General features: G+C 46.4%; 1 protein-coding gene across 13 annotated transcripts in view; it reads left to right on the top strand.

The window, feature by feature from the left end:
- Nucleotides 1–751: 751 nt before the first annotated feature.
- The window catches only part of FAM114A1 (family with sequence similarity 114 member A1), an 82,597-nt gene continuing 71,800 nt past the window's right edge, over nucleotides 752–11,548 (top strand). For 8 of the 13 annotated variants that reach the window (XR_004628901.1, XM_034671944.1, XM_034671943.1 and 5 more), the window contains exons 1-2: nucleotides 862–947; nucleotides 9,715–10,070. Coding sequence is in view for 12 of the 13 variants with exons in the window: in XM_034671944.1 (XP_034527835.1) it covers nucleotides 9,723–10,070 (348 nt within the window). In the remaining variant the exon portion in view is untranslated. Of the gene's footprint in view, nucleotides 948–8,782; nucleotides 8,948–9,180; nucleotides 9,235–9,514; nucleotides 9,614–9,714; nucleotides 10,071–11,548 lie in introns of those variants that run through there. The other 5 variants (XM_034671939.1, XM_034671940.1, XM_034671942.1 and 2 more) reach the window with 5 other exon arrangements.

The raw sequence follows: 11,548 nt of genomic DNA, 5'->3' as shown, positions 1-11,548 counted from the left end.
GGCGGGCAGGTGCGGCAGGCACAGAAGTTACAGTCGCGGTGCCTGTGTCCACGGTACGCCCAAACACACCTGTCGTACCTTCTTTAACAAAATTTGCTAACGCTCAGAATTGCAGAACTCGGAAAGAATCACTGTTTTTAAAATTGTATTTTCCCTAATATATATAAATACACACACACACAGAGATGTATTTAGAAGAAAATATTTGCACTCTACATAGCTTTTTGTAAACTTCCTCCAGTATCGACTTAGAATTTGGCGATGGCCTGCCTTCTTTGCCTGTCAACAAATCAAATGGATAGTTAATAATTTTTAATGGCTACAGTTTACGCGACTGTTTGAGGCTGCTATAATTTACTTAACCAATCCTTTATTGTGTGTCGGATTATGCCCGGGTTTTTGCGGGCATACAACAATCAATACCCTTGTACATACATATTTGCACATTTGACTGTTTACTTAAGACAAATTTGCGGATGAGGAATTCCTGGGCCAAAGCTAATGCTTTTGGATTTTGATTCACATTTCCAAACTGACCTTCTAGAAAGCGTTTTTGTTTAGCTGGTCGGTTTTAAATCAGATTGCACTCCCTCGGGCAAGGTAAGAAAAAGCTCTTTAACGCATAACCGGGGCATCGTAAACTCTCGCTGAACTTGAGCGACGCCTTTCAGGGGAACCGCCCGCGGGGTTTTCCGGGCACCCTTAAAGGCAGGAAACGGGTGCGGGGAGCCTCGAGGCCTGCCCCAGGTCGGGGTGGCGCCCTCCGGCTCTCCCCGCGGGCACAGAGCGGGAAAGGCCAAGTTTCCCAGGGAGGATCCCAGCCCGCCGCTCGGGCTCCAGCGCCCGCCGCACGCGGGGCCGCCCTCCGGCCGCGTCCCCGCCGGCCTTGCCGACGTGGCGGGGCGGGACCCGCCGGGCGCTCCCGCGCGCACTCGGCCGCCGGAGCGGTAAGAGCCCCGGGCACCCTCTCCCCATCCCCTTCCCCGGGCGGGCGGCGGAGTGCGGGGACAGCCGCAGCGGGGTGGTGGGGAGACCCTGCTGTCGCTCCTTGTCCTGGCCCCCGAATTCTGCCCGCTGCGTTAGTGGGAAGCCATCGGCAGGGACTTGGCACCGGGCGCGGGACCCGGGAGGACCGGACCTTGGGGTGAAGGTACGGGGAGGCGCCGGCGGCGCGGCCGAGGGCCCTGCGTGGGTGCGGGCGTGTGAGTGTGTGTGTGTGAGTGTGTGTCGCTCCGGGTCCACGCTCATGCACACACCCACACGCCCGCACTCGGGGTCTGCCCCCTCGGCCGGCGTGAACCTCCGCGGAGCCTGCCTTGTGCTCTCCAAGCATTCGGTCCCGGCACCAAGCAAGGCTGAGAAAGTTCTCCCCGTGTCCCAGGTCCGAGTCAGAGGCAGGCTACAGGGCCCCCGCCGCCGGGGGCACAGAGGGAGCGAGTCCTCATGAGGCAAAGGCCTCTATCCTGGGGTTTGCCTGCCATTGGCCTCAGAAAACCGGAGCTCTGGCCTTGACCTCCCACCCAACTTCATCATCTCTCCTCTTGCAGCCTAGGTTGCTCTTCCACCTCAGCCAACACCCTAAGCTAGTAGCACCTGGCTTCACAGCCCCCGGGCGGAGCCTACCCCCAGCTCCCCAGGCCCCACCCCTCACCCACTGTCTCCTTTTCTGCCCTGGAATCTGGTGAGTATTTCCAGCCATGTCAGATCAGGCGCCTGAACTTCACTGCCCTTTCCTGGAGCAGAAAGACATCTCTGTCCGTGCTGAGGGCTGTATATCTGTACCCTCTTAATCCCATCAGTTCCCATCCTGAACGTTAGGGGTACTAGCAGGTGGCTTCTAAAATCGATGTCTCTTGAACCCCACCCCGAGGTAACCAAGGAGACAGCCTCTCTCCTCAGAGGCCTCTTTCTGTCCTCTTTTCCTCCTGATGCCCCTTTCCAACCTCACCCATATTCACCCCCTGCTCCCTCCTTCCTTTCCTCTGTCAGAGCCTGAGCTCGGAAAGACTCTGATAACTCCTTACATTGTAAGCTTTAAGCAAAGGAATGAAACTTCCAGGGTGGTATTTGAAACACAAGGGAGCCAGTGCAGAAGGAATTTGAGGGTGACAGGGAGCCTTCTAGAATACCAAGGATTCAGCCCATATAAGTAGCCATTTATTTGTAAGTCTGGCTTATGTCAAATATTCTTTCTTTTGAATCAGTATCAAACAATATATTTCAGTTCTGTAAACATCTGAGGGTCAGAACCCAAGCTAAGTGCTTGTTGGTCACAGTCCTGGAGGAGGAGGAGGAAATGACACAGAGACAGATACTCCTTATAAATGCCGTAGAAGTCCGTGCAAAGTATCACACAGACACACACACACAGCATCTTCCACAGACAGAGCAATTAATTCTTGGGAAAGGAGTGGGGGAAATTAAGGAAAATTGTAGAGTAAAAAGCAACGCTAGACATGGAGAGACGAATAGAAGTGTGCCAGGCAGTTGAAGGCAGGGCAGCCTAGGCAGAGGAAGCCGAGAGGCAAACGCAAGGTGGGAGTGGTTGCAAGCTGTGGGCAATAATGGAAAGTCTGCCGAGTCGAGAGCGTAAGGTGTCCGAAGAGTTCCAAGAGGTGGATAAAGAGATCGGAGCTGGACCATGAGGGGCCACAGATGTCATGCAAAGGTGTTTAAGCTAATGGTTTTTATTTATTTTTTAAGATTTTATTTATTTGTCAGAGAGAGAGAGAGAGAGAGAGCACAAGCAGGGGGAGCAGCAGGTAGAGGGAAAAGCAGGCTCCCAGCTGAGCAAGGAGCCCGATGCAGGACTCGATCCAAGGACCCCAGGATCATGACCAGAGCTGAAGGCAGACGCTTAACTGACTAAGCCACCCAGGTGTCCCAAACCTAGTTGTTTTTAAACAGGGAAGCAAAATAGGTCCCATCTGTGTTTCAGAAAAATACATAGGAGACTGGTGGAGGCTAGATGGGAGGAAACAGGTTGGGGCTTCATAGGCAGGAGCTCTTAGGAGCTGATTAGCCTCTCATCCAGAGTTTTTGTTCCTGTGCTTCACTGTCCAGCCCTTTTTAAAATTGGGAGCAGTGATTTTACCTAGGGTGTCGTGTTACGAAATTCATATTTTGCCAAATGAGGCCATTTAAAAAAATCCATCCGCTGCATTACTATTTCATAAAATGAAAGATTTTAATACCAAGAAAAGCATGGAGGCTAAACCTGCAAGATGAAGTCAGTCCTTTAATAAATTTAGGTTAATGAAAAACTTGCGATCTTGTCCTGATTTTTCTATATCATCATGGACCGGTCCCAGCCCTGCAGTCTTTGGGGTTTGGGAACCAAGTATCCAGATCACTTTGTCCAGTCTTACTCTGCAGAGGAGGAAGTGAGGAAGCCCAGCAGGAGTGAGTTGTGCGCCCACAAAGAGATGGTGGGACCAGAGCATGCCCTCTCCACCTCAGAGTACCGCCCCCCGCCCCCAGCCGTCTGCCCTGCTAGTCCTCTGTACTGCCTCCTGGCTGGGCCACGTTCATCCCAGTTATCTAGAGTTCACTCCTGATGCGGGCCGTTGTCACAGACTCTTATCCCATCATGCTGGAGTATTCCTATCAAAGCCACTGTCAAGGTTCTCCTTTGCACAAGGTCAGTCTAATTCCAGCAGGTCTTTCCCTTATTTGGTGTGCTGTTTTATATCCTCACTTAACCATTGCATGTTAGCTTGAAGTGGTTTTCTGGACCTTCATTGACCAGGGATAGCATGAAAACAGATCAGTCATTTTCTGAAGGATAGTAGCCATGTCTTCCGTTTGAAACTTATTTTTGGAGCCCATGATGGTGCTGCTCCCAGCGTAGTTCTGGGAGCATTTTAGGTGATGAATGAATTTACTCATGAAAAACTAACTCATTCCCAGCCCACAAAGCCTCCTTTATATGCTACTCTTCCTCTCCTTGAAGTTTGCTAAAGAAGCCTCCTTGTTTCTGTGGGTTGAGTTTCGCTAGCTTCAAAGCCACAAGACAGGCTGCGGTGATGCGTGTTTCCAACCCTACCTCGGGAGAGATTTATGTCTGACTGCTTCTGGGGCACCCAGGCCGAGATGGGGACTGTCCCAGGAAACAGTATGTGTCACAGCTGTCGTCCGGGTGGACTCCAAAAGTCACTGTGCCCAAACAGCCGTGTCTCTAGGACACAACAGTGTCTAACGGTCTCAGATACAGGGGCACAGTCTTGAAACTGATTTCATCCCTCCTGTCACAACCCCCAGAGGAAAGGAAGGCCTACTAGAACAAACGAAGAAGATTTGGGGGTTTGGTTTTGGTTTAGAGAAAAAGGAGACCTCTAACAGGTAGAAGTAAATAGAGATTAAAGATACAGTTAAAGTAGGACTGAATATTCTGGTGGGCATTTTTATTATCAAACTGATGTAAAAATACAGTCTCTGAAATGTATAAGTAGTCTGTAAATATTTTTAACAGTATGGGCTCAACACCTTACAGCTGATTTGGGGTATTTCTGAAGGGATGGCTCCCTCTTGCTAGCTAAATGCAGAGCAGTTGCAGGGAAAAGAGGTTTTTGTCACAGCCAAATTTTCTACAGTTAAGGCAAACGGATCTAGGGCAATTTGACCCTCAGCTGGTTCTTAGAAGCTTGATGAAGTCTGTGCTCTCCATCCTTTAGGGCCTCTAGAGGCAGGACTCAGCTAGCCCAATCAGGCTTTGGGGTGCTCCCGCAATCAGAGCATAACTAGAAAATCTCTATCTCAGGGAGCGCTAAGCTGCTGTACTCAATATAATCTTACGCCCTGGGAGTAGAAGGTCAGATCGCACCTGTACATGACTGCTTGCCAATCCACATACCGTAGGCACTTCCCATTTCACCGGTGAAAAATGGTTTCTAATATCCCTTGTGCTAATTAGCACTGACTAAAGAGGGTGTTAGTGAAACCCTCTCTAGAGGGGGACACCCAGTTACAGATTTTGAATGCTAACTCAAGTCCTAGTGAATAGGGCACCTCAGATGTGAACCATCCACCCCTCGGCTGTAAATTTCACCTACGCTGCGCGTGTGTCACACAATAGATAATGGAGTATTTCCAAGCACATTATGAACAGCATGGCGACACATCTAGGGCAAAGCATAATCAGGAAGTGTCCAAAATGGTTTTTATTTGCCCGTGAATGTTTATTATAACCAGGTTTATTCTCGCATCCCTGCTTGTGGAAAAGTGAAATAGTTTGGAGCGCCTTAGACATCCAGATTAATAATGATTTTCAAATTACTTTACAAAGAAATGAAACTAGCAGACAGTGCCTATGACCAGCTACTGATGAATACGAAGTGGGAACAGAAGTGATGCCAGAGCATCATTTATTCACAATCCCGTTCTCCTTATGCCCCAAGGACCCAGGCAAGGCTAGGATGAAACAAAAAAATGTTCAGGTCATGGCAACCAAGCAATGTTCTAGACCATGGGGCAGCAAACATTTTTGTCAAGGGCCAAACTACCTTTTCTGTACAGTGGCCTTGTTTCCTTCTTTACGGTTTCAACTAGGCATTGGCCGTACTCATTGACAGTCCATTTCCCACCTTAAATGTCCTCAACTTTTTATACCAGCTAAAGGGAAGTATGCATTTTTTGCCTTTCCCACCTGTAGACTTGTTTACAGGAGTGTTATTACTGAATTCAAGGATTTTTGTTTAGAAGGACACATTCTAACTTAGTTCATTGGGAGGTGAAGGAAGAAGGAAAGACAATGTGGATCATTTGGAACCATTTGCTGTAAGATAGCTCTTGAGTAGTAAATGGGCTAAAGGCATTTTCTACTTGCTTTCATTTCAAATTACATTTTTAAAAAATTTAAGTCCAGTATCGTTAACATACAGTGTTATATTAGTTTCAGGTGTACAATATAGTGATTCAGCAATTGTAGACATCACTTTGTGATGATCACAAGTGCCCTCGTTAATCCCCATCACCTGTTTCCCCATCCCCCACCTCCTCCCCTCAGGTGACCATCAGTTTGTTCTCTGTAGTCAAGGATCTGTTTCTTGGTTTGTCTCTCTCTCTTTTTTTTCTTTGTTTTGTTTTCTAAATTCTACAAATGAGTGAAATCATATGGTATTGTCTTTATCTGACTGACTTATTTTGCTTAGCATTATAGTCTAACCCCATCCATGTTGTTGCAAATGACAAGATTTCAGGATTTCCTTCTTTTTTCTGGCTAAGATAGATCGATCGAATCGATCTTACATCTTCTTTTTTCCATTCATCTACTGAGGGACATTTGGGCTGCTTCCATAGTTTAGGTATTGTAATAATGCTGCTAGAAACATGTAGGTACAACTACAATCCAGTAATCATACTACTGGGTATTTACAAGAAATACAAAAACACTAATCCAAATTACATTTTAATTTTAAGTCTCCAAAAATATTAATATAACAACACATATGCTCGTTGAGCTTCCCACTGTGTTCAAGAAGCCATGTTAAGTGCTACATCAAATACGAAAATAAGATAAGGAAGACCCTTGTCTTCATAGTATTTACAGTGTACTATAATAGGAAAACACTCAACACCTCTAACCAAGGTGAGACAGACACAAAGCACTCTGGCAGGTCAGAGGAAGAAAAATAATACCCAGTTGGGGGAGAACAAACAATGGAGGCAGTGGTTATTTTAACTGGGTCTTAAATGTGTGAAAAACAACATATTGAACCAACAGCCATGTGAATGTCAGGCATTGTGTAGATACGACATTGTCTCGTTTTGGAAGGGATCCGTGGAGTAAGGCTGGTGGGATCAGAGTGCAGACGTGCTTGGATGCCAGCTAAAGCTGGTGGCCTCCTCCCAGTAGTAAGTGGGAAGGGCCTGAGGATGTAGGAGCAGGATGGGGAGGGATGAAAGGGAGAGCAGCAGGGGAGGGCTGAACCCAGTGTTGAAATCAACGTGAACCATAGTGAGAACCTGAGCTAGAGGGGTGGCCGTGAGGAGAGAGGTAAAAGACAAGACATGAATTCTGAATCAAGAGCTTCTAGGATTTGGGCACTGGGTGAATGTGAGAGAAGAGGCTGGTTTCACTGCAGATACAGTTCTGACATGGTTCAGTTTCAAAGTTAGATGTGGGTTCAAATTTCAAATCTGCTTACTGAAAGTGTGACTCCTCAGCCTCAGTTGTCTCATCTGTAAAATGGAGATTGTAATATCTAACTCACAGGAGAGAATACATGTAAGGAGACTGAACTTAATAGGCACTCAGTAAATGATAACTATTGATGTTATATATTCCTGAGACAGGGAAGGTTTAGTTAATGACAGCCCTGAGGTTTTAAGCCTGGGTTATTGGGGAAATCTAGGTACCATTAAAAGAAACACAAAAGTCAAGAGGAAGAACGAGTATTCACAGTAAGACAACAGGTTTCCATTTGGATGGGAACAGATGTCCAGTTGGCCGTTGGAACTACTTACCCAGAAGTAGAATATTTTTTAATAACTGTTATTAACATGTAACACTATAGATTATATGTATTATGTATACTCTTAATATATTGAGATACAATTCACATACAACAGAATTCACTCTTTGAAAGTGCACAGTTCAGTGGTCTTCAGAATATTCACACAGTCGTACAGCCATTACCACTAATTTTAGAACGTTTTCATCACATACCAAAGAAATCTGTACCCATTAGCAGTCCCTACTCATTCCCCTTCCCTTCAGTTTCTGGAAACCACTAATTCACGTTCCATCTCAATGGAACGAGGTAGATATTTGAAACTCACAACATGAGAGTGGTGCGTGAAACCCTGAGGAAGGAATGTGATCACCAAGGGAGACAGTGTAGCACAAGCAAAGACAATAGTCAGACAACCTAGGGGATGGCTCTGTGGGGGACCAAAGTTACATGTGTGTGTGATTCTAAGCCCGTACTCCATGTAGCCAGTATGTTAAGTGGCTTCTTACATACCGTGGCTTTAGCGGCAACTTGAGGTTTGACCAATTGGTAAATCTCAGGTCAACAAAAATACCCGCTGATTTGACTGCGACTTGCCTTCTGGTATAGTGCGAACACTGTGTTTTCATGTTAGCCTAAGAAAACTATCATCTCGAACTAGCCTTGTAGATCTGTGCTATCCAGTAAGGTAGGTGCTAGTTACGCATGCCTATGTAAAATGCAACATAAATCATTTAAAATTTAATAAAATTTAAAATGTAGTTGCTGGGGCGCCTGGGTGGCTCAGTTGGTTAAGCACCTGACCCCTTGATCTCAGCTCAGGTCTTGATCTCAGGGTCTTAGTTCAAGCCCCACACTGGTCTCCATGCTGGGTGTAGAGCCTACTTTAAAAAAGTGGGGGGGGGGCACTTGGGTGGCTCAGTCGGTTAAGCATCTGACTCTTGATTTTGGCTCGGGTCATGGTATCAAGCCCCACATCAGGCTCCACGCTCAGCAGGGAGTCTGTTTGAGGTTCTTTACCTCTCCCTCTGCCCTTACCCCCACTCTCTCTCTCTCTCTCTCTCAAATAAATAAATCTTTAAAAAAAATATATAGTTGCTCAGTTGCACCGGCCACACTTCACGTGCTCAGTAGGCACATATGGCTGTTAGCTACAGCACTGGACGGTGCGGACTTAGAACATTTTCATCATCACAAAAACTTCTGTTGAGTGGTGGTGTCCTACACAATACAAAACTTGCAAGCTTCGTAAAGAGTTTTCAGCTTTGTAGATAATTTCATAGTGGTGACATTCCTCTTTTGACTTAATACCTCACTTCTTTCCCTTCCAGCTCCTCCTGTGTATCCCTGTGCAAACTGTTGTCCAAACAGAGCCCAGGCCTTCACCAGCCGGTGTCCAACAAAGCACACTTACGTGTACATGTGTCTCTTTCTCAATGTGAATCTTTGACCACATTGCAAAGCTAAATGTCAAGTCGTTTTTGACAAGCTCTCAGGTACTTTCTATGCTTATTCTCATTATTGCTACAATTATAATTAATAAAGTGATGTTAAATAATTTCACAGATACAAATACTCCCAGTTCCCACATACATATCCCCACATACCAAGTAAGAGATCCATGGAAGTTTAGAGATAGTGCTGTAGGGTTATATTAGTTTCCTATGGCTGCTGTCACAAATTACAAGAAACTTCGTGGCTTTAACAACACAAATTTACTCTCTTACAGTTCTGGAGGTCAGATGTCCAAAACCAGTTTCACTGAGCTAAAGTCAAGGTGTTGGTAGGTCTGGTTCCTTCTGGCATCTCTGAGGGTTGCATGGTTTCCTTGACGTTTGCAACTTCAAACCACCCATATTCCCTGGCTTGTGGCCCCTCCTTCATCTTCATCACCCCAAGCTCTGCTCTTGTCCTCTGATCGCCTTCTCTTCTCTGTCATCAAATCTCCTTCTGCCTTTCCCTAAGGACACTTATGATCTCATTTAGGACCCACCCAGATAACCCAGGATAATCTTCCCATCCCAAGACCCTTAATTCAACCGTATATTTAAAATCCCTTTTTGCCGTACAAGGTAACATTCACAGATTCCAAGGATTAGGCTATGGATATCTTTGGAGGCCATATTTCAGCCTACCTCAAGGGTGCATAAAGGTTCTTACTGGTAAGAGAAAGTTTTCCCCTACCAGATGTAATTATTTGGGGCTTGGATTAAAGTTTAACAATGCAGATTAAAGCAGAAAGTGTTTATAATCGTGTTGACAGATATTAAAATGTCTGACGATGCCGGTGACACCTCAGCCCCTGGAGACAAAGCAGAAATTGCCGAGATGCCCAAGACTGAGTTTTCACCCAAAGACACAGACGCGCACTGTGAATCAGCTATGATTTCACATGAGCCGACAGCAGCTGACGCCAGGGGAGACGGGCACGAAAATGCCACCATCCAGGGTGCAGAGACCACTGACACTGGGCACCATGAGCAGCCCCAACACACCAGTGCCACGGAGCCCCCCCTCAATGGAGAAGTGACTGAGGACGCCCTTGTGGAATGCATTGACTCCGTCAGCCTCGAGGCAGAGCTTGGATCTGAAATACCCCTGAAAGAACAGCCTAACCCGGTAGGTGTGGTTCCTTCGATTCAGTTCAACCTACGTTCTTATTGATTCCTGCCATGGGCACAGATCGGGGTATTTGCTATGCTTACGGGGATCGGGGGGCATTCAGAATATACTGTGACATCACCTCTGTCTTCAAAAGGCTGTTGTACAGTGAGAAAAGGCATATGTGAGAATAATTGGTCATTCTAATGTTTGCGTTTGGGTAATTGTGGTAATAATAGTAACAGCTACCGATGACTGGCTATGTCCTATATGCCAGACACCCCACTAGCCACTTTATAGGTTGTGTAATTCACTCCATCCCACAATTTGTTGAGGTTCTCAGCTGGATATTAGGAACCTTAATCTGTAGACGAGGCAATCTGGCTCAGAGATAGTAAGCAACCTAGTGAGATATTAAGCTACTTGGTAATAAATGGAAGATATTGAGATATTGAACATAATGAGTCCAAGTTATTAATGAGCCTGATTCCACCGTAAACAAATCAGTGTTTCTTTAATATCACTTAAATTTTAACACAGAGTTACAAACCCACGTGGGAATCTTAAACCTTCAGATCACTATTTTATCATCACACCACCTTCCAGAGGACCAGAGGCAGAGCATGTTCCTGGCCCCTTCCCTTCGGTGCCTGCACCTGTCTTTCTGGGGGATAAGATAGACCAGTGTCTCCCAATTGGTACCTTGTACAACAGTATGACCGTCGAGCTGGGTTTTCTTGACATCTTCACCTTCAGTCACGTGGGGGCTGGTGGGGGTGGAGAGGCATTCGGCATGAAAGGAAGCGGGCCACTCCCTTCCAGTCCTGCCTTCCGGAGTGATGGTATGAGATGGGGAATCGGGGTTTCCCCTCAGTCAGGCCCCAGCCCTGCTCCTCTGAAGTGGCCCACCGTGGGTTACCTCCCTGAAGGACTCTACTGCATGCGATGAAGGGAGGAAACTAAACAGGGAACCAGGGGGCCTGGCTTTCCCCTTCATACCTACCATTAACACTATTAATTTGGGCAAGACACCTAATTTCTCCATGCCTCAGTTTTCCCCTCTATAAGATGAAGAATTTTGCACGTGAATAGCACTAGGTATTCTTCTGACTAATGTTTTGTGATTCTTTTATTCAAAATTAGGCTCCTTGTGCCTCAGTTTCCTCAAGGGGTTTGAGTTTTAGAACCGTTCTGAGGGGAGATGGCCTTCCTCAGAGAGGAGAGTGTTTCCCATGACCGGAGATATTTAAACAAAAGCAAACAGTGGTTTTGCAGGGATGCCAGGGAGGGGATCTGAGAACCAGCTGAGAGTTTGAATGAGATATGGTCACCATACAGGCCCAATTTCAAAGTCTGTGAGTTCCAAAAGCTCACAGACTCTTCAAAGCCATCCATGGACCCCCTAAGGGATTAAGCACTCCTAGACCGGAGATTCTCAACTCTAGCTGAACATTTCAGCCACTGGGAAAGCTTTAGACAATGCGGATGCTGTAGTA

This window comes from Ailuropoda melanoleuca, chromosome 11 (genome assembly GCF_002007445.2).
Source record: "Ailuropoda melanoleuca isolate Jingjing chromosome 11, ASM200744v2, whole genome shotgun sequence".
Taxonomy (NCBI): domain Eukaryota; kingdom Metazoa; phylum Chordata; class Mammalia; order Carnivora; family Ursidae; genus Ailuropoda; species Ailuropoda melanoleuca.
This window is presented reverse-complemented; position numbering and strand designations above follow the sequence as displayed.